Genomic DNA, 24,160 nt, shown 5'->3' on the forward strand with positions numbered 1-24,160 from the left:
AACTGTTAGGCTATCATAATATTCATGAAAATTCAAAAAAAAAGGAAAAAAAAAATAATCACTAAAACTTGGCAAATGAGCAAAGTTACAAAAATCCTTATTTTGTTTAATTTTGTTGATACGTTCTGGCAAAGGGAGTATGACTTTTTTTTTTAACCTTTCAAAACATTTTGCTTTCATCTGCCTGGATACGTGACAAAAAACCAACAGCATGCCCACAATTTTTTTTTCCAGAGTCTCTGCCAACTACTGAAAAATTAGAGAATAGGAAAAGAAATAAAAAGAGGCAAAATCCATCAATATCTACAATCAAAGAGAACACACTTCATGAGATACTCCCACTTGATTCCAACAGACAACGTCCACTTCCCAGTGTGCCAGATTAAGTCAGAAACTTTGACTTTCCTCACAGAAACATGACTCTCCTTACCATAATAAAGGCAGCTGCAAGAGAAGAACACTTTGTACAATGGACCAAGAATCACTACTAATATGCATCTAATCCAATTTAAATTAAAAAAAACCACTAGCATCTCAAATAGCCATTTATATCATTGAATCTTAATAAATTGATTACTGTTACCAACTCCTGAGAATTTCGGTAGAAAAAAGTACTTATTTAACTTAAATTTCAGATTTCAAATTCCGTTATTGCCTACAGAGTCTAATGATAGTATTCACAAGAGATACAGTATGACTAAACATTAACTAGGATATTTAAAATACTGATACTTTACGTGCATCGACATCAAAGAAAAATAACATCAAATATAAAATAATTTTCTCAGCATATCTGTAATTCTTAAAGAACATAAAAAGCTTCCCCCACCTCACTGCTCCAGTGCTATTTTCCATGTCAATTTCTAGTTGTCAACAGAATCATAGAAAGTTGGAAGGGACCTCAGGAAGTCATCTAGACCAACCTCCTGCTCAAAGCAGAACCATCCCCAACTAGACCATCCCATCCAAGACTTTGTATAGCCAGATATTAAAATCCTCCAAGGACAGAGATTCCACAACTTCCGTTACCTTGTTTTACTACCCTCCTAGTGAGAGAGTTTTTCCCAATATCTAACCTAAACTTCCCTTACTGCAATTTGAGACCATTGCTCCTTGTTCTGTCTTCTGCCACCACTGAGAACAGTCTAGCTCCATCCTCTTTCGAACCCCCCTTCAGGTAGTTGAAGGCTGCTATTAAATTCCCCCCTCAGTCTTCTCTTCTCCAGACTAAATAAGCCCAATCCTTCAGATTCTTCTTGTACGTGCCCAAGGCCTCTAACCATTCTCGCTGCCCTCTCTTGATCTCTCCAATTTGTCTCCATCCTTTCTGTAGTGGGGGGCCCAAAACTGAACACAGTACTCCAGTTGTGACCCCACCACTGCCAACTGAAGGGGAGATGAGTCCAGGAGAGCCAGCTGTACTTTAAAGAAGCCTTATTGAGAGTGCAGGAACAAACCATCTCAATGTGCAGGAAGACTAGCAAGTATGTCAGATGACCAGCTTGGCTTAGCAGGGATCTCTTCAGTAAACTAAATCACAAAAAGAAAACATATAAGAAGTGGAAATTTGGACAAATAACTAGGGAGAAGTATTGCTTGCCCACGCAGGGATGAAGTCAGGAAGACCAAGGCACAATTGGAGTTGCAGCTAGCAAGGGAAATGAAGGGCTTCTACAAGTATGTCAGTAACAGGAGGAAGATCTAGGAAAGTGTGGGTCCCTTACTGAATATGAGAAGCAACCTTGTTGAGGATGCAGAAAAGGCTGAAGTGTTCAGTGCCTTTTTGCCTCAGTCCTCACAGGCAAGGTCAGCTCCCAGATTACTGCACTGGGGAGCACAGTTTGGGGAAGAAGTGAGCAGTCCTCAGTGGGAAAAGAACAGGTTAGGGAGCACTTAGAAAAACTGGATGTATACAAGTCCATGGGGCTGGATGGGATGCACCCGAGGGTGCCGAGGGAGTTGGCTGATGAAATTACAGAGCCATTGGCCATCATCTTTGAAAACTCATGGCGATCAGGACAGGTCCCAGATGGTTGGAAAAGGCCAAATATAGTGCCCATATTTAAGAAAGGAAAGGAGGAGGATGAGGGGAACTACAGACCAGTCAGCCTCACCTCAGTCACTGGAAAAATCATGAAGCAGATCCTCAAGGAATCCATTTCTAAGCACCTGGAGGTGAAAAAGGTGATTAGGAGCAGTCAGCATGGATTCACCAGGGGCAAGTCATGCCTGACCAACCTGACTGACTTCCATGATGAGGTGACTGGCTCGATGGATGAGAGGAGACCGGTGGATGTGGTGTACCTTGATATCAGCAAGGCTTTTGATACGGTCTCCCACAACATTCTTGCAGGGAAGCTAAGAAAGTATAGGCTGGATGTATGGGTTGTAAGGTAGATAGAAAACTGGCTGGAGAATTGGGCTCAAGAGTCGTAATAAATGGCTCAATACCTAGTTGGCAGCTGGTATCAAGTGGAGTGCCCCAGGGGTTGGCCCTGGAACTGGTTTTGTTCAATGTTTTCATTAATGACCTGAAAGATGGCATAGAGCACACCCACAGCACATCTGCAGATGACACCAAGCTGGGGGAAGTAATAGACACCCTGGAGGGTAGGACTAGGATTCAGAGTGACCTCAACAAATTGGAGGATTGGGCCAAAATAGATCTCATGAGGTTCAACAAGGGCAAATGCAAATTCCTGCACTTAGGACAAAACAATCCCATGCTTCACAACAAGGGTACATTGTTGTCTCACATTCAGCTTATGGTCCACTGTAGCCCCCAGGTCCTTTTCTGCAAAGGTCATGCTTACCCAGTTAATACCCAGCCTGTACTGGTGCACGGGATTGTTCTGTAGGACTATTAACTTCTCCTTACTGAACCTCATGAGATTTCTTTTGTTCCAATCCTCCAATTTGTCAAGGTCTCTCCGAATCCTAGCCCTACCCTCCAGCCATGCCCTCCCTAACCCTACTACCCACCTCAGCTTGGTGTCATCTGCAAACTTGCTAAGGGTGCACTCCATCTCATCTTCAGGCCCCCAGTTGGCTGTGGCTATAAAGAAATTTTAAGAAACCATAGCAGGACGATCAGTCCAAGCTCCTATATCAGCATATAAAGCCGAAGTTGCGACTCAGATTCTACATGGTGCTGGAGTATGGGGTTATGCCACCAGCAGTGATATAGACATACCTCAGAACAAATTTCTTAGGGCTTTTCTGGGTCTTCTTCCTTCAACTCCTGCATCCTTTTTGATGATTAGAGACAGGATTAGATTCTATTTTAATTAATATTATTATTAGAATGGTGGGATTCTGGTTTAAAATCCTGCCTCTTCTACTGACTCGCCTGCTTAAAAATTGTGCTATATAGAAGACATCAGTAATCCCTCTTCTCTTCAATTTCCCTGGTTAGCTTTTCTTTCCCATACTTTTGCACTTTCTGGGATGGGATACTGTGTCAAAGACAATGAAAGATTTTTCTCCCCCGTAGAAAAAGTTTGGGTTTTTCAGAGGTTACAAGATATTGCCAGGCAGAATGATTTTGCAGTGTCTAGGGCTACTTGTATTGTGCCTTTATATAGTCTTTGGAAATTAGGTTGGGTGTGGGAAAGGTATTTACAGCTAGATCTCAACATCTTTAAGGTCATTCATGAAATAGTGAACAAAACCAGCCCCAGGACTGACCCCTGGGGCACTCCACTTGATACCGGATGCCAACTAGACCGAGCCATTGATTACCACCCTTTGAGCCCAACCATCCAGCCAGTTTTTTATCTACCTTACAGTCCATTTGACCAACCCATACTTCCTCAGCTTGCTTGCAAGAATGTTGTGGGAGACTGTATCAAAAGCCTTGCTAAAAATCAAGGTATATCACACCCGCTGCTCTCCCATATTCAAAGTCAGTCATTTTGTTGTGAAAGGCAATCAGGTTGGTCAGGCATAACTTGCCCTTGGTGACTCCATGCTGTCTGTTCCTAATCACTTTCTTCTCCGGGTGCTTAGAAATGGATTCCTTGAAGACATGCTCCATTATTTTTCCAAGGAGTGAGGTGAGGCTGACTGATCTGTAGTTTCCTGGATCTTCCTTCTTCCCTTCCTTAAAAATGGGCACTGTATTTGCCCTTTTCCAATTGTTCAGCACGTCCCCCAGTCATCACGAGTTTTCAGAGATAATGGCCAGCAGCTCTGCAATCATCAGCCAACACCCTTAGAATCCTTGTCTGCACCGTATCCAGCTCCATGGACTTGTATGCATCCAGCTTTCCAAAATAGTTCCTAACCTGTTCTTTTGGCACTGTTGGCTGCTCACCTCCTCCCCAAACTGTGCTCCCAAAAGCACTAGTCTGGGAAATGACCTTGCTGTGAAGACTGAGATAAAAAAGGCATTGAACACTTCTTGCTTTTCTGCATCATCTGTCACTAGGTTGCCTCCCCCATTCAGTAAGGGAGCCACGCTTTCCCTGATCTTGTTACTGATATACTTGTAGAAGCCCTTCTGTTACCCTTCATGTCCCTTACTAGCTGAAATTTCAGTTGTACTTTGGCCTTCCTTTCATCCCTGCATGCCCAAACAATACTTTTTACTCCTCTGTAGTCATTTGCCCATGTTTCTACTTGTAAGCTTCTTTTTTTGCGTTTTAGCTTACTGAAGAGTTCCCTAAGCCAATCTGATCTTCTATCATACTTGCTAGTATTCCTACATATCCAGATGGTTCATTCCTGCACCCTCAGTAAGGTTTCTTTAAATTACAACCAGCTTTCCTGGACTCCTTTCCCACTCATACTGACCTCCAAGGGGATCCTGCCCCCCAGTTCCCTGAGCAAACTGAAATCTGATTTTGTGAAGTCCAGAGTTCTTACTAAGCTACTCTTCTTCTTCCTTTCCTCAGGATCCTGAACTCAATCATCCGGCGGTCGCTGCTGCTCAAGTTGCCATCCACTTCTACATTCCCCACCAATCATCAAAAGCAAGTTCTTAGAGGTCAGAAAACATAGGTCTCCTCTCCATATGAGTATAATGCATGCACTTGGTTCTCCTAAGACTCCCTGTTATCTGCTCCTGAAGTTTTCTAAGGGTTATATAGTGTACAGGAGTCTGGTCTAGCACACAAAAACAGCAACACTCAACATGGGCAGTCTGATTTACAAGCACTGTGTTCCCAAGTTGAGAGCCTGACAAGGATGCTGTGCAAGCAAATGCCTCTGAGGAACCTAAAATAGGGTAACCACTTGGGACGAGATTAAGTGATTAAATTTGGTGTCACTGCCAGCTGCTAGCTGATATTTAAAGGGCTAGAAACTTGTTTATGAGCTAAAAACCAAAACACACAGTTTATTTTCCCATTTTCTTCTATTGACTTATAAACTAATAATGAGATAGACATAGCTGCCAGCAAGTATTAGTTTAAAAGGCAGTTTTCCAGGAGTCCAAAAAAATTCCATTTAAAAAAAGTATAAAGAGAAAACTGTAAGAGAATACTGTGCACATCAATACATCTGAAATGAGAAAAGCATATTTCAGTGTATTGGTTGGCAGTAACATATCATGCATCATATGATAACAGCTATGTTTTTTAACACAGAGAAATATTTGGTGTTTCAATAAAATGATTTTTATGCTATTTGTCCATTTTATATTAATTCATAGATGTTTGGGTCGGAAGGGACCTCAACAGATCATCGAGTCCAACAGTCAGATGACCCCAGCCAGATGTCTATCCAGCCTTCTCTTAAAGACCCCCAAGGTAGGGGAGAGCACTACCTCCCTTGGAAACCCATTCCAAATTTTGGCCACCCTTACCGTGAAGAAGTTTTTCCTGATATCTGGCCTAAATCTGCTCTCTGTCAGTTTGTGACCATTGTTACCTGTTACCCCAAGAGGCACTCTTGGTGAACAGAGCATGCTAAATATAAATAACATTACTACTTTTATTAGTACTAGTTCTACTACTACTACAATCACAAAAGTAAGCATTATTACATTAAATGTATAGAAAACAGAGACAGTTAGAGACATCTCCATCTTCCTCCCTAACAGTTTATTTTAAATATTGTTTCCCCAACAACAGCTTTAATCTTTTACTTCAAGATGTGACATTTACTTCGTATATATAATCAACATGGCAGTGATAACATTCTCCTTACAGTTTTTTTGATTTCTCTTCCTGCTCCAAGTTGCAAATTACAGGGCATACCTCAGTATAGTGTATGTACTCCTCTGGTGCACAATTCTACATGGGCAGGCTGCATTATAAATGCTAAATATAAAGATATATTTATTTCATTCAATGGAAATCCATTGTGGGAAACCACCTTTTTAGCCAATTGACATTATTCAAAGATTCCAGATTTTGATCTCCCGGAGTACAATCTTCTAGAAATCAAATAGTTCATTATTACTAGGGGTACACAGATAAAGAATTTTTGTGCCAATATGGATGGCTGATTATTAGTGAGCCATATCAGCCAATACCAATCCAATTGCTGATATACAGCCTGGCAGCTTGGAGCAGCAACTGGCTAGTAAGTCTGTTGGGGGGGGGGGGGGAGAGTGCAGGTTGAGGCCCCCATGGTGAGGGAGTGGAACTGGGGCTAGGGCAGGGGCTATCCAGCCGGGCCAGGGTGGGGCAGGCCACACAGCTGGGGATGGAGGGACTCCCACTGCTATGCACAGCCCCAGGTGAGATATGGGGGGCATGTGTCCCCAAGATCTGTGCATGGGGTGAGGGCAGGCTGCCACTGTGTGCTTGAGGTGGAGTAGCTGGGCCAGGGCTCAGCTCAAGGAAGGCAGCGGCAACAGCGCTGGGAGGTGGTTGCTACTGCTAATTCTGGGGTGGCCACAGCCCACCCCAAATCCACCCTCTCCCAGCACCACCCCCTGCCTGCCTCAAGCACAGCTTCAACCCAACCCCCCCAGCAGGAAGAGCCCGGCACTACCCCCACCCCCAGCAACAGCCCACCCTTGCCCTGCGCATAGATCCAGGGGCACATGCCCCCCATTACTCCCCCTGGGGTACACACAGCAGTGGGAGCCACCCCCTCCCTCCCTGTGCCATCCTCCTCCCCCCCCTCCCCCCAAGATGAGCCACTCACAGCAGTGTCCCGCACCCTGCCCAGCTGGGCAGCGCCAGTGCTTGCCCCTGCTCCACTCCATCCCTCACTGCAGGGGCCTTGATCTGCACCTCCATCTTCCCTTCCCCATGGCAGACTTACCACCCAGATGTTGCTCTCCAAGCTACGGGGCTGGCTATGTGCCTGTTACACCCGCACACGGCATTTATCGACAGCATTATTAGCCACATCAGCCAAAAAAGTCGAATAATGATAATGTCAATTTTCCTTTTATCAGTGCCGATATGATATGGACTGATGTATCAATGCGCCTCTAATTATTACATAGTAAATATATAAACATATGTATGCATGTGTGTATATGCTGTACATATTTGAAATACCATATTTACTCAAAAACAAGATGAAGTTTTTTCTTCCAATCAGACTGGGGGGGGAAAACCCTCCTCTCACATTTGATGAGATTTTCTTGTATGCGAATGTATTAGCTATCATTAAACTGCTGCCAAAAGCAGCATGTGCTTAGCAACAGAAACTAAGTACAAAATTGACTAAACAGTCAACAGTGAACACAACTATAAACTACATAATGAGCAAACATTAGTGCAGCCCATCCGAGTAAGACACAAGGTATTGACCGTTAAGCACAGTCCCCCACAGTGAGTACTCTTCCAGTCATGGTGAACCACCACAACACATATATTTCAATTTCATCTTCACTTCCACAACTGAGCTGAGCCTTCCTTTCCCATTTAGGATGAGTCCTGCTTCTTTACCAGCCTTAAATGCCTGGCAAACATCACTAAATGGGGCTCCAAACATTTCACCCAGAATCCTTCTGTCACCCTCTCTCTCAGCCTGTCACATGTGATTAGTGTGGCCCTGCCTTTCATGATGTGATGGCAGACCAGGTTGCCCTGTGCCTCATCTGCATATAAATTTTTGGAATATCCCAGGATACATGACAAGAACATCCAGTTCCAGTCCTTTGTGGAGGACAAGGTATTTGGAAGACACATACATACTGGATAGTATACTGAGCTGTGGGGTCCCCACAACTTGAAGTCATGTTGATTCTGGTGAGGCTCAACTCGGTGAACTATGGTAAATCACGAGCCTTTTGACTTTCAACTAATATCATACATATAATACAAAGTATGCATAAGTAGCAGCCAAAATGCTGTTTAAAAGTATGTTTATTGAGTACTTGTGCTAAAACTTGCAGCAGTTTCAAAAGAAAAGGTAACATGAATCAATTATGGATGAACAAAGCCTATGGGTACTATATGCAAATTACTAGAGCTGTGCACAATTTCACAGTCATTGTTTTCATATTTGCTCCTCCCCTCCACGTGTTTAGGAAGAGGAGGGTTTGACAGTACAGGAAAGAAGTTGAAAGGAAGCAGAGGGTTATCTAACCCCAACCCCCAGATTTATTTTCCCTGTTGTAGCAGTGGGAGTGGGACATATTCAAGACAAACCTCCAAAAATTAGATTCTTTACCTGGAAAATTATATCAAATTTATGTTGATATAATTATATCAAATTTATAATAGAAACAAATTACTGAGTGGTCATTTTATAATTAGGCCATCTTATTCAAGTAAATACAGTACATCTTTTCAAAATGTATCCATACTTAAAGCAATACTTATGTTTTTACCTTTTTCTTCCTTTCTCAAGTAGTAGCTGTCAAAGGCTTTAAGCAAACACCGAATGAACTGTATCACTAAAAGTGAGAAATGCTAATTTGACATCACAAAGTTGTGCGTTGGTTTCGCATATGAGATTGGAAGAGTTTCCTCTGGAAGGACTTTAATCTATACCACCAGCCTTATTTCTATACACTTAATGTTTTCAAATGCTATTCTAAGAAGAGCATGACTTGATACTTGAAAAAATCCACAAAAAACCCACAACACACACGCACGCATGCACGCACACTGCACCAGGCATCTACTAAAAATTAAACTGGTGTTGTCCCTGCGAGGCCTAAAAAAAGCCTCCCTGGTTCTACTTTGAAATGAAACATTGACATCAACAGGAGTGCTAGAATCTATGCAGCGAGCTTACGCAAAGTTTTGCCAAAATGAATCCACCTTCTGAGAAGTACTAGAATGAATTAATGAACGAATGATAGAGGTGCACTGATACATTGGTCTGATACTGGATCAGCACCAATATAAAGAAAATTGCCTGTATCAAAAAATCAACCTGCTATAGCCTATAATTTGACTGATAAATGGCCCGTGCATTCGCGCAGCTGCAGCGCAGCACCAACGCGGCAAGGAGCAAAGCCTGGCAGCTTGGAGAACTGTGTGAAGCTGGTAAGTCTATTGTGGTGAAAGGGGAGGGGGTAGGGAGAAGGGAAGGGAAGGGGTGTGGAGGGGGGCAGATCAAGGCCCCTGCAGTGAGGGAGGAGTGGGGCTGGAGCTGGGGCTGGGCAGGGGCTGCCCAGCCAGGGTGGAACAGACACAGGATGAAGCCGCAGCTCGTCTGGGGGGGTCGGGGAGGAGAGGCAGTTCCCACTGCTGCATGCCACTCATCTGGGAGCCGCACATACGGTGCCCACCCACTCATCTGGTGACTCCCACCGCTGCTCCCACCACTCATCTGGGAGGGCATGTGTCCCCAGATCTGTGCAGGTTGGGGGGGGTGGGGCCAGGGCTGCGCCAAGCTCTTTCTGGTGGGGTGGGGCTGCACCTGGGGCAGGCACTGGGAAGGGGGGCTACAGTGAATTTTGGAGTGGCTGCAGTTCCCCCACCCCGTAGCTCCCTCCCACTGCCACCCGCCCCGGACACAGCCCCATCCCACTGGAAAGAGCCTGCACCGTCCTGCACAGATCTAGGGGCACACGCCCAGATTATCCACGACTATTACTTCAGTCCCCAGGGTCTAATCTTCAGGTATGAAATCTCAATGTTCCTCTGTATTGACAATGCCATTCAACTTTATGTGAACACCACACTTTTATTACCACATTCCTACTTTTTGTAACTAAATAGCAACTTTATTAAAAAAATAAAATTACAAATAGTAAGCTTTAGTGTCACATGCTATATCCAGTTTCAGCCTCATTTTCACTACCAGGTTATGAATACACCAAAAAAAACAAAACAAAAAACCCCAAAGCCCTATATTTTGCATATGTGCAGGGTGCTTTTCCCACTGTTGCTCCTTACTCTTCTGTATAATTATAGCACAGTAACAGAAATGTGCACATTGCTGCAAATGCATAACCAAAAAAACAAACAAACAAACAAACACTTACCTGCTTTTCCTTTCAATGAGAATAGCTACATAGGAAGCTGGTAAAGCAGCACCAAAGCCTGGAGTCCAAAAGTAGAATTTTCCAAGTATCCTCCTGAAAAATAATTATATATTTATCACATTAAATGCCAAAGCAATAGAAAAGTTGGTGTCTAATGATGCATTATAAGATTGCACTCATAAACATTTTCTGTTATATGCATATTGCCCCTTGCATTATTCTGAACTGCAAACACAGACCCCAAGCCTTTCATAAACAGTAATAACCCCTGTTATGGTATCAGTTTTGCACCCATTTCATTTAAGCATTTTTATTCTAAAGCACAAAGTACTCTAAACCGAATGATAAGTTAAAAATATAAATGATCATATTTTCTCACATATCATTGGCCCCCAATAAAGAAATTCACCTTGCTTTTTTGGGGAGGAGGAATGAAAAACAAAAGTTCTTTCCTTGAGAACACCAATCACTATTTTTGCAGGGCAATAAGGGGTTGTAGTGAAGGGGGGGTTCAGGCACAAAAACCCTTGGCTGCCTTGTTCAATGTCCCTAGCTGCAGGACTGCCCATCCAATCTGATAAGTGGGCCCAAGCAGTTAAGCTCCATCAAGACTGGCCCTCAGCTAATTCAGCAAGTGCAGCTGACTGAGTCAAACTGCCTGGGTACACTTTAATCAGGATGGGCAGCCAGTTGTGCCTGCCACATCAGTTGAGAGCCTGATTCTTATGGAGCCAAACGCTCAGGCAGCAGTGTCTGCTGAGTCTGCCAACAACCCACCCAGAGGAGCCAGCAGACAGTTCAGCTTAGCCAGCAGTGCTGACTGAGCCAGCTGAGGGCTGGATCCTCTAGAAGTATATTGCCTGGAGCCTGTTCTCAAGCTGATTGAGCCTTCAGTTGACTCAGTAGGGACCATCAAGAACAGGGATCAGACAGCTCAGCTCCCACATGACTGAGCTCACTCCAATTCCTTGGTTAAAGGGACGTTCCATGATTTCCAATAGCTAACTTTTTGGGGAGTAGAGGAATATGCATTTTGTATGCAAGTAAAAACAGTTGATATAGAACTACCCAAAAAGTTAGTTAGTTTCTATGCTGCTTCAAGAAGATTCAGGGATGTGAACAAGACGATGGGTCAAGAAATGTAAATTACACCATGTACCGGAAGGACAGAAAAACTGATCTTCAGATTTCATTGAATTGTTTAAAATAACCCAAAAAACCAATATAAACTGGGATTAGAAACTAGAAGAGAAATCTTGCCTCTATTATAAAGCGAGTAGTAAAGCTCCCATTGACTTCAGCAAGGCCAGGTTTCATCTGAAGAGTACAATTTCACCTGAAGAATCATAAATTCATTGCACATTACTAACAGCTTCCCAAAAATTTCTTCTTATTACAAAACTAAAAATTGCTAACAGTAGAAAAGTAGGCTTTTAGGAAAAAAAAATTAAATGCCTCATTGTGAGAAAAGGGGAGAACAGAGTACATATCCAGTAAACACAGCCTAAGGCAGCAGCTCAATATTTTAGCCTGAGTTTTTCTGACCATGTGAATCTGCATATCACTCACAGTGAAATCACAAGGGCAAACATTCTTCAAAGAATGGGTCAGGACTGTATAACCAAAGTAATACAAGTGTATACACATTTTTTTCAACAGCAATAACAACTTATTCTGCACTAATTGGTTTCATTTGAGTGTGTCCCCCTCAAACAGGGCAAACAACATGACAAACTGTTAGGCTAGAAAAATTAATTAACTGTGCCTGAGAAAAGACAACACAAAATACAAAAATCAAGTAAAATTATACACAACACCTGGAGTAACTCAGTTTCACTCCTGTCCTAAAAAGGCAAATGACTGGTCTCATTCTATAGCTTTGTCCTCATTTTTCCACAAAAGCATAGCGTTATTAGTAAGTACTACCAGCTTAAGTTTTTAAGTGAAAAGAGAGCCAGCGAATCAGGAACAAGTGATGTAATGGTAATTATGCACACTGTACATTCCCACAGCTGCAAAAGAATAATTTCACAGGACAGCAATGCCAAATGCTGCAACAGCTAAAAGATCCTTACCAGGACTTTTCTGGAACTCAATTACTGTATGAAGTTTCATAGAAGTCATTTTAAAAATTTGAACTGGTAAGAATACATCGTACTATATACACCTGCTGAAATAACAGAACAAGAATCTTTCTAGTGGGAAAAGGAAGTGGAATCTGTTATTTCTGCATGATTTCAAATCTGTTTGCTAATGGCTATACTGTCAATTTGAAAAAGATTTAGAAAAAAGCAATATACTTTTTATTTAACGCAACCATCTGAAAATTCTAATTCTTGCCATAGATATTCTTTAATTAGCAGATTAGTGCTGGGCAGTCTGTGCTAAGAATATTGAACTAAGCATTTAGTACCACTTACTATGGACATAGCAACACAGCTTCCCATTTAGAAGCAAGACATCACGTCTGAGGGATCCACTGCTTAGCGTGGTTAGTTTTCTGTGTAGGCACAGCCTCCCTCTGGCGCACAGATTCCTCATATGTAAAATGGGAAAAATAGTTTCAAACCTTTTAAACTTTACTACCATCTTTGAAAGACCTAACGACGCTCTAGAGGCAAAGTATTATTGTGTAAAAAAAACCCAGTAATTTCTTATCTTCAGGAAGCGGAACTTCAGACATGTTGCAAGGATCTCACTTCTCATACTCCACACCAAGCCTGTGTGAAGCTGAAAGTATTCATTTCGGATTCAGAGGGAGAGTGATTCGGATCGCTGTCCCGATTTGATTTGTCCAAATCCAAATATATTTGGTGCCGAATCTTACTCAGTCATAGACTATACAGGCAGGCAATGCTGGCAGGAGCAACTGAGGGAGCAGCTGGATGGCAGCCCCGGGAGAAGCCGCAGGGGCTGGAGGTATTGAACCGGGAGCTGGGGGGCAGCCCCTATTTGTTGCCCCAGCTCCCAATTATTCCCCCCAGCTCCCCGATCATTTCCCCCCAGCTTCTCTGGCCTCTCCCAGGGCTTCCAGCAATACCTGCCTCGCCCCAGCAGGGGGACAGCCGGAGGAGCAGCCAAGGGAGCCGCGGCTTGACCCAGCAGCCCCAGGAGAAGCCACGGGGGCTGGGGAAATAGACAGGGGCTTCCCCCCAGCTCCCGGTTCGATTCCCCAGCTTCTAGTTTGATTCCCACAGCTTCTCTCAGGGCTGCTAGCACTGCCTGCCTCTCCCCAGCAGGGAGGCAGCAGGGGAACCGTGGCTTCTCCCGGGGCTGCTGGCTCAAGCCAGGGCCCAGGGCAGCTGGCTCAAGCTGGCTGCTCCCCGCGGCACTGCCTAGTACCTACCTGTACAGTCTATGGTCAAATCTCCAAGTTCCTCTGAATAGATTCGAAGGCTTCCAATTCGAGTTGGAGAGATTAATGGGTCTTTCAATTTGATTCAGATCCGGAGATTCAGCTGCTGAATCTCCTCCGAATAGAATCAGCTACCAAAGCTTCACACAGCCCTACTCCACACCCTTTTAAGATGCAGACAAATACTTCCCAAGGACAGCAGAAAGGTACATGAGAACAAGCCAAACTCCCTACTATTTGGTCTAATAAAAGATATCACCTCTACCATAAGTCCTGATTGCAAAGTCCCTACTGGCACTTACACACAAAGCTGTCTTCTTAAACTCAAATTTTCCAATCAGCTCCTGATTAAGCAAGAAGTGAAATTTCCCAGCTAAAATAAGCTGATCATTAAAACTCAAAGGTTGGGAAAAAATGGTCCTAAAAAAGTAAACAAAAACAGCCAGTTTGCCAACTTGAGTGGAGTTTGTTCCAAACCCTGAAGGGAGGAGACTGAGTGAATTGCAGATCCTCAAAATGATATCAGAAAAGCACAAGGGAAAGAATTTTCAAAAAAGTGCCATATGTGCAAAATTTGCATTCTTAATGTTCCATTCTCCCCCCCGCCCGGCCCCTGCCCTGCAAAAAAGGAGATACTAACAAACTGAAACTTTCCTTCCTTGGAGTAATAAGGTGCACAGATCTATGATACTGGGTCCCTATTCTATGCAGCCTTTGAAGGAGACAAAAATCTGTGAATCAGTGACAAGAGGCATGGTTCTCCTCTGCAAAACCATCAGCAACTACTCGTATGGACGGCTCCAGGGGTCTGGCTGCCTTTCCTGTTTGAAAAGTGAACATCAGTTCAATTGCTAATTGGTTCAATCTATGCAGTTTAGAGAAACCTACAAAAATTGAATCGATTCAGCCTTGGGCTTTTTGACTGTCTGTACTTAGGCTAGCTGCTGTTTAAACAGTAAGAAAAATTAAACTTTAATATTAAATCAGAACAAACTTCCTGAAAAGCAAGGAAATGAGTTAACAACGAACTCTGAATGTCAAGTAATAATCTCATGCTTGATGCCCCATTCAGGGTAGATGGGACCTATGCAACATAATTTTCCAAGAAAGTACATTTGCTCCTAAAACATAGTTAAGTGTTCATCTTAATCACAATGAGGTCCATAAAATCTCTGAGGATCCATTTTTACAGTAGCTGCCCCTCAGAGGAAGGAACTAAATATAGTTATGTCCAGATGAAAGAGTAAAACCACCTTAAAAAAAAAATCACTGGAATCTGAACACAGTGACTGGAGACCCAGCTTGTAGACAGTAGAAAATATAACACAGTAACACACTTATAGATTTCAACATGTAAAGTATATGATCTTTGTGTCCAGGAAGTTGACACAACCTCTGACGGAATCAACTCTGAATTTGGAAATGGAGTTAAACAATTTGACTTTGTTGTTGTTGAAATACAACAGCTAAGCCACTTTGAAATTCAGAATGACAGCCCAAAAGTTAGGTCACAGTGACCTCCAACATCAAGCTGGCAACAAGTACCTAATACTTTTCCCATCTTTGAGGTGTGACAGAAAATTGCCTACCATAGTATTACACTTGGCTAAGGAGCATACTAAGGAATATGCAGCTCTTCTAAGGAATGTGTTGACCTCATAAGCCTAAACTATAGGACTTAATATATTTTTGCATGAAAATCTTATCCAAGTGAGTTTTCTGATTGTTAAATATAAACATTTTACCAAGTAAGCCTCTAATTCATATTTGAAAGGTTGCCTTCCTCCCCTGAGGAAGAAGAATTTCCTTCATGGACATGTGCGTGTGCATTCCTAGAGAAAACAGCACATCTCTGTGGTCTCATCTTTTTTGTAGACATCTGCCATGCCACACTCCTGTGAAGGCGAGTAAGAAAACAGGTGCTCAAGATTATCTGCATTGCTACTCCACAGATGTGTGTGGTGGGAGGGAAAGAAATTTCATTTTTCACCTTTTAAATCCCCCGAATAAAAATCTCTAGACAATGAAAGAAATCAGGGCACTGAATTTTCCTTTAGTACTTTTTGATGTGGCAAGCAGAGAGCTCTGAACATCTCAGCATCTTCCTCTTCATCAAATGGTGACAGAACACAGAAATATTAGGCAGAGGCTGGGGGAGGGGTGGGGGGGAGTGGCCTTGTGATTACTCTTTCCATCAGTTTTCTCAGCCTAAAAAAGAAGAGATCAGAGTGCTGTTTTGTACTGCAATACAAAATTCCTGCCCAGAGTCCTACACTTTGGTCAAGGGAGATTCCTGTAAAACTTGTGTCACCAGGCTCCAGCCTTGAAGGTACAGGTGGGGCCCTTAACCCATTTGCTGTACTGAGAGATACAGAGACCAGGGAAAAAGCATGCTGCAGAATGAAGGAACAGTTAGGGCCTCAATACCCCTGGCCAGATTCTCCTTTTTCTATCTATTTTAAATGCCTCTCAGTCATTCTCTGCATCTGAAAACATCTGCAAAATATGGACTGGATAGCTGCTCTGCAGTCAGTTACAGATACAAGCACAGGTTCCAAAGGCTGGGCAGGAAGCTTCCCTACAGCTAGAAATTGCAGCTTCAACCTGTATTCACCCAAGGGAAGAAGCTGCTGCTGCTTGTGCCAATCTTCAAGCCACCCAGGGACTTTTGCTACTGAAGGGCAGCTGCTGCCTCCTGGGAACTGAGAGGAGAAAGATTGCAGGAAACTCTGCCACAGCCTGACTGCACAAAGCAGGCACAGATTTCCAGAATTTTTTACTCTCCCCTTGTCTCATCCACAATGCTGCACTTTGCACTGCTGATTGGTGGAGGGGCCATGCTTGCAGCTCCCTCCTGATTGCAGTTAGCCTCCCCACCTATCAGGAGCAAGCTGCAAGCAGGGCCCCTCCACTAATCAGCAAGGAGGGAGGTAAGGAGGAAAGGAGGGGGCACATGGGGGGCCATGATTAAAGGAGCCGCAGCACAGCCTACTTCTGCCGTGAATTTGGTAGGTCCTTATCCATGGGTCACACTTGACCTGTGGGCCAAAGGTAGAGCGTCCCTGCTGTATGCCAATGAAGTTAGGTGTTCAGGGTCTGAGGATACTGAGCTTTTTTCTCCACCCCCAGGCCTCTCTCCCTGCCCCACCCTCAAGCCCCGCCTGCTCCAGTTTATCCTGCGGCAGAGAGAAGCTGGTACGCCTGCCTGTGATAAAGGACTTGCATGAGAAAAAAAATCTGTTTGTCATAGGGGACCCATACTTTTTCTGTCGTTAAATAACAGTCTTGATTTGCCTTCCAAACTAGAGTGCTTAAGGGCCAAGTACCATGCACCTTGTTATGCATGAGTTGTAAAGAAAATTATAGTAGTTTTGTCTAACCCACATTTCTCCAATTTGTTGACAAGAAAAATACATGGGACTTTGTCAAAAGCCTAACTGAAGTCCAGTTACACTATATCCACTGCATTCCTTTCATCCACCCAGCTAGTTATTTGGTCAACTCAGGAGATCAGGTTTGTTTGCCACAATCTGTTTTTAGCAAATACAGGCTGGTTGCTCAAGATCAGTCTTTCCTTCTCCAAGTACTTGCAAATGAAACTGGATTAGACAAGAACAGTAAACTGGCTGAAGAACGGAAGAGGAGGTAGCAGTGGGTTGGAATAATTAGACTGGAGGGAGGGGAATAGTAGAGATAGTAGACTTCTGCAAGGATTCGTGTTGGCAACAATCTTGTTTAACATTTCAATGAATGACTTCTAAAAGGGAAAAAAAAAAGTAGTAGCTGACTAACTACTGACTAGGGATGTAAATATCTTAAAATATTATCCTCCAATTTTATTGGTTAAACAGTTAACCAATAACTAATACCTAGTTAAGTGACCTTTGGCAGGAACTTACAGCTTCACTGTGCTCCCAGCACTGTGTGGGTCTCAGGCCACTGGCAGGGAGCTGGGCACCACTACAGGTAGGCTGGGAAGACCTACCACCGTGCCAAGACTCTCAGTGCTGTAGCAGGAAGGCCCTGCCTGAGCCCTGTGAGGGGCCTGACACCTTCCTCTCTCCCCATGGCGGCAGGATCTGGGTACAGGAGAGAGCACAGGAAAGGTCCGCAGTCCCAGCCCCTGCAGGTGGGGAAGCTGCCCTCTAGTGGCTCAGCCACACTCACCGCCCCCTGCCACAGCTTGCTCCCCACCAGCAGCCTGGGACCCATGCAGCACCCACATGAAGACATAAGGGGACAGAGCCAATCCTGCCAGAGGTCACTAAACAGTAAACAGGAAGCAGTAAACAGTATAAATGTAATCGTTGCTTAACCATTTACAGCCGTACTACTGACCCATTATTGCTGACCACATGAAGTTAGAAGGCACTGGAGAAAGAAGAGTGTGTCATATAGGAAGAACTGAATAGTCAGGAGCACTGCAGCAACAGCCCTGGGATGAAGTTCGATGGCACAAGTGCTTCAGTGTGGGGCCAGTCAGCAGGTGTCCCCACACTGAAACACCCTCGTGCCCCAGCCAGCCCCTGAATGTGCACTGCTGTGGAGTGCTTTTTGGGTTTTTTTTACTCTGCAGCAGGATATTACGTGCATTTACAAGTACTATCCTGCTGCAGAGTAAATGCATTTACTCCAGCCTAATATGGGTGCACGTGTAAATGCTGAGACCTTTACTGTGCAGCTAATTAGTGGGCTGTGCAGTAAACATCTTGTGCAGATGTACCCAAGGACTAATAAAAAGTTTGTTATATATAACACAGAGTTTTGTCTTCTGAAAACAGGAACAAAAAAACGCAAAGATATTATTCTGTCACAGAACAATTGGTAGCTAGTAATGTGGTGCTGCCATAAAAAAAGGAAAATAAAATCCTAGGATGTGTTGGCTGGGGCAGACATAGGGAAGTATTACAGCATGCAAGGCAATGGAATACTATGCACAATTCCAGTCCAGAAAGAGGAATTTAAACTGGAACACATGCAGAGAAGAGCCACTATGCATCCAAATTCTATCTTATGAAATAAGATTACATGGGCATGGCTTGTTTAGCCTAGGAAAATGAAGGCTAAAGGAAAAAGGGCTGCACTTAATAAATGCAACAGGACATAAACAACAGGGAGAAAGAAAACATATTATGGACAACATCGACACAAGAGCAACTGGGCATTAAACTGGCTAGTTTCAAACAATTAAAAGAATACAGTTTTGGAGCAACCTTTCAGATTAAATAGCAAAAGCAAACAACCTTTCTGTTTGCAAGGTATAGGTTAATAAGTTTATGAACAGGATTATGATGAGCTTGACTCCAACAACAGGGCTCTAAACTCCGTGTCCAGCAGAGCCCTTTCAGCACTCGTTCTTGTGACTAATCAATTCCAAGATGAGCATAAATCTTAGAGAAGATGCAAAATACCAGTTCTAAATGAAAAACCCTGTAGGATGTACTGCATTGTATACACATTCACAAACCTGCACACACCTCTGAGAAGAAAAACTTCTGACAGTGGGACAAAGTTTTAACAGCAAGACTGCTTCTAAGCAGTAATCTCCCCAGCCATAAATACTATTAATTTGAATACAGTTTTTCAAATCATTGCAACATGAATTCAGCAATCCCTTAATTTGAACCTGATCACTGATCACAGTGATCCAGCAGCTCACTGATGGGTCTTGAGGTGACAGACACTTTAACATGCTCCTTATAAGCAGAGATCCTGGTTTTCTCCGATTAAAAAAAAAACAAAAAAAAAAAAACCCCAATTTTCAGTTAAAAAAAAGTAACCCCAAATCCACATTTTTCCTTCATTTAAAATGAAACACCACTATATACATCTCTCTGCATATTAGTGGTGTTTCATTTAAATCACGGAAAAATGTGGATTTGGAGTTACTTTTTTTTAAACCAAAAATTGGGGATTTTTTAAAATCAGAGAAAAGCAGGATCCCTGCTTATAAGACACCAAGCAGCCAAAATGAGACAAGAAGTTGGGTTGTAGAGACAGCAGGAGATTTATACCAGTGATTCTCACCTTTCAAAGACTGCCCAGAGGTGTAAGGAGTCGGAGGTAAGCACCGGTCCAGGCTCTTCCCTGCCTGGCTGCTCCCCCACCCCCCGAGCAAGGAAGGAAGCATTGTAGTAAATAAGGTAGGGTTTGTTGGTTTTTTTAAATGGGGTGCCTCTCAATTCACAAAAGTTATGAATAGTTAGGTGAGAGCTAAAACTCTCGTTCACACCCAAACATCCATACTGATAATGCTTATACTTGTACGGGATTTGCCCTAGAGCACAAGCCTATAAACTCTTCTTACCAAATGTGCCCCCATCCCCATCGACAGCTAGCCATTGATACACACAGCCAGTGCACCTCATGAATGAAGTTACAGGGCTGGACTAGCCACTGGAGGCCAGACTGCACCTCACAGTTCCCTGTTTCTGTGTCTTCTAACCCCCTTACATATCTGCCTCCTCCCTATATTGGTTAGAAGCTGGGTGACGTCCTCTTTGGCATTTAACCCTTCATTTTCCTTGCACACACTCAAAACTGCCAACTAATCCCTCCTCTGACAGTCAGACCATGTGCCCCCCACACAGCTGGCTGGGCAAAGGAGCAGAGTCCAATCCCATTCAAAATCTGGAAGAAGCACAGCACATACCACAACTTCAACCATAAGAACAGAAATATGCACTAAAACAAAAAACTAAACAAGCATGCGCACGCACACACACACACACACAGGCCTCCCTGTCTTTCAATGGCAGTAAATTCTTCCTGGTGTCGTTGCTTCTCGTTGCTAAAGCTCAACCTTCAGCTGCAACATCATGCCTTCCTGCTATACAGTCCTCCCTCCCTTTCTTCTCCCACTACTGTCCTTTTACTATCAAGAAAGCCCAGCTCCTGGGTGTACTGATTCACTGACTCCTCCCTGGGAGACGGGCCACGTTAGTAGCAGTGAAACCTTCAAACCTTTCTAGCCAGCCCATCCTCTGAGAGGACAGTATATGGCTGCAAGGAGGATGGGAGGAAAGAGGCAGAATTTGCTTAAATTCCATCACCCTATGGTTGTGACAAGGCAGCAACAACAACCAATTCAGAGGTAGGGAAAACTCTACCCATTCTCAGAGCCAAAACCCAGTAATGAAAATTCATCATCTATCTCTTTCGAAGCGACATTTGAGTGTCAACTTCCAAAACCCTAAAACGTGTTGCACAAAAAAGATCTCCAACCTGATTCATACTTTTCTTTGAAAAAAAATTACTATTGAATGACCAAGAAACATGTCGAAATAATGAAATTTATCAAGTAAACTGTAATTAGGTTTACAATCTTTAACCTCTCACATTTGCAGTGTCCGAGTAATATGACATTTCAGCTGTACCAGAAGTTATGAAATGCTAGACATCATTAAAATTTTGCATTTCTGTGGAATCTCCTTTCAGATGATCCTGAAGTATACTACAAGCCTCATGATGCCACTGTTCTTACAGCAAAAAAGCACTGCAAAAACAGTGGTTTACAGACTTCTCTTTTCATTCTAAAGTTTCATTATTTTTCTTTTTTTACTTTGTATAATGTATAAATATTAACTTTTTAGTGGCAATATCTATTACAATGCCCATTTTAAATTCTAAGAATCCAGGGTACAGAGAATAAAAACACAATCTTCCCAAGGACAAATTTGGAGTCCATGGCAAAACTGTACCTGGCAGATACTTCAAATATTTTTTCCTTTGTAATTTTTACTGAAGAAAAATTAAAAAAGTCAAATGCAGCCTTCAGCAACATCCAAGTAGCTCATGGTCTGCAAATTCTGCCATAAGTTACATTTGTGACATATCAATAACTAAGAGTTGCGCAGCTGTGACAGAACGCAATTTAACCCTGGAAGCAGAAACTTCATTATTAGTTTGGTTGATGTACATGCCAGATGAAATCAAGCTTATTCCTTCACTTTGGTTGGGTAACAAAAGTAAAAAACACAAAAGCCCCAACAAAAAAAATTTTAGGGAGCAAACAACAATATTAAGGATGAAGGTTTCAGCTGTAATTTGATTGTAAAAAATAATAAAGATCCCTGAAAAAACATTGTGATTATCAAAAGGTCACCTTTAATGTGAATTCACTGAATTCCTCAACTTAACTTTGAGAGCAAGCCAAACAGTTGAAAGCATCAATAAGTGGCCAAGTTAACAAATCAACCTTAACTCTGCTTTCTTGGCAAGATCAGTCTCCTACGCTTACTTATTAACAAAACATGTTAATTTGCAACCACTTCTTTGGTGACAATAAATAAATTTAATCTTCCTTTAGACATCTATGCTCTCATGAGAGCTTTAAAAACTTATATGAACAGTGTAGATATATTAGATTTGGAAAAGACATCGCATCTGTGTACACTTATTACCAGAATGCTAAAGATACTCACAGTGCAGAATTTGTTTTGTATTTAGTTACTAGCCAACTGCCTGTCAAGAATGACAGGGCACCGCCACCCACCACTCCATGCCACTGCTGCCTCCCAGGAACTGGGGCAGCGGGGGAAGCTTGCACATGGCCACCGCCACCCACTGTCTGGCACGGCCACAGAGCCACATCCGGCTGTGTGCAAGCTGCCCCCCCAACTCCGCATCCAGCCCGGTGCACCCCCACACACACCCCGCTGCTCTGTGTCCAGGCGCACAACCCAACCCCCACTGCTCCATGTCCAGCCCCGCACCCAGAGGTGTACTGAGGCCCTGGGCAAACAAAATTGGAGGCAGCCTCGCCGCAGGAGCTGGGCTGCTCCCTGCCCTGCTATGGCCAAACATACACACACTGGCACACACATGTGGGCATGCACACAGACAGGCATATACTCTACTCTCACTCACTCTCTGCACACGGACATGCAGGCACAAACACACTCTCCCGCCTGCCACGAACAGATGCATACACACACACAAACTCACGCACACACGCAGATGGGTGCACACTCTACTCACTCACTCTCTGCACATCAGCACACAGAAAAACACTCTCCCTCCTGCCATGAAAAGACATGCACACACAGACATGCACACACACATACATGCAGACAGGTGCACACTCTACTCACTCACCCTCTGCACCTGGACACAGACACAAACATACTCCCTCCTGCCATGAACACAGACACATGCATGCACACATGCAAACTGGTGCGCACTCTACTCACTCTGCACGTGGACACACAGACCCAAACACACACTGCCTGCCATGAACAGACACACGCACGCACATGCGCAGACATATGCACAAACAGAAGCAGATGCTTATAGGTGGCCTGATACGTCCACACAGATGCACACTCACACGCAGATAGACATGTGCATGCTTTTTCTCAGCTGGCCCTGCTGCTATTAAATTGATCTTTTCAATTTAATGATTGCCCACGTGTAGAAAAGAGGCACAGGAAGCAGCACTGAGGCTGGAAGAGGAGGTGGGGGTGACAGGAGCAGTCCTACTTTTCCTCAGCTAGCCCCAGTGCTAAAGTGCTCCTGGAAATTTTTTTTTTCTTCCCCCTGTGGAGGTGGGGCTATGGGAGGTTGAAAAAGGAGGTGGGGTGATGGGGGCTCCCATTTTTCCTCAGCTGGCCCCAGCGCTATTAAACTGATCTTTCCAATTTACTGATTTCCAATTTGTGCTAAAGGGGCACAGGGAGCAGCTCCACCGAGGCTGGAAGAGGCGGCCCCAGCGGAGGAGCTCCCACTTTTCCTCTGCTGACTCCAGCGCTTGTAAAGTGCTCGTGGCAAAAAAAAGTTTTGCCTTTCTGGAAGTGGGGCACGGGAGGCTGTAGGAGGAAGTGGCGGTAACAGGAGGGCTCACGCTTTTCCTCAGCTGGCCCTGGTGCTATTAAATTGATCTTCCCAAGATGTGGTAAAGGGGCACGGAGGCTGCAGGAGGAGGCAGAGCCAAAGGAGGGGCTCCTGCCTTTCCTCAGCTGGCCCCACCGCTCCTAAATTGCTCGTAGCAATTTTTTTTTTTTTTTGTCTCTGTGGAGGTGGGACAGAGGGAGCCACCAAACTGGAGGCTGCAGGAGGTGGCGCACCAGTGGAGGGGCTCCTGTTTTAACTCAGCCAGCCCTGCCCCTGCCCACCTGGCCACGCAGCCTATTAGGACATGCACACTTTGCACAGTTGGAGAAAGCATTATAGATGGACAAACGCTTTTATCACCGCATGCACAGTTGGGCAAAAGTTACAGACAGACAGACAAACTAAGGCTACTATTATATTTGAATGTTAGACGTTGTGATTCCAGTAGTGTTAAACTAGCGCACAACCAACAGGGCTGGTGCCTTCAGTGTCCTGAACAGGAACCAAAACTTAAGATAAACCTGGTGCCTGGGAAGGCGCACACGTGTCACAATGTTTAATGATATGGTATCCCATACATCAGTTAATGAATAATATATAACAGATTGGATAGCTCATAAAGATAA

General features: G+C 43.8%; 1 protein-coding gene across 3 annotated transcripts in view; it reads right to left on the minus strand.

Annotated features, from left to right (window-relative positions):
- Window positions 1-24,160, minus strand: part of TMEM135 (transmembrane protein 135) — a 358,268-nt gene that overhangs the window by 296,480 nt on the left and 37,628 nt on the right. For all 3 annotated transcript variants that reach the window (XM_019488262.2, XM_059721829.1, XM_014605912.3), the window contains exon 3: window positions 10,349-10,441. In XM_019488262.2, coding sequence (XP_019343807.1) covers window positions 10,349-10,441 — 93 coding nt within the window. The remainder of the gene's footprint in view (window positions 1-10,348; window positions 10,442-24,160) is intronic.

Source organism: Alligator mississippiensis, chromosome 1, assembly GCF_030867095.1.
Source record: "Alligator mississippiensis isolate rAllMis1 chromosome 1, rAllMis1, whole genome shotgun sequence".
Taxonomy (NCBI): Eukaryota; Metazoa; Chordata; order Crocodylia; family Alligatoridae; genus Alligator; species Alligator mississippiensis.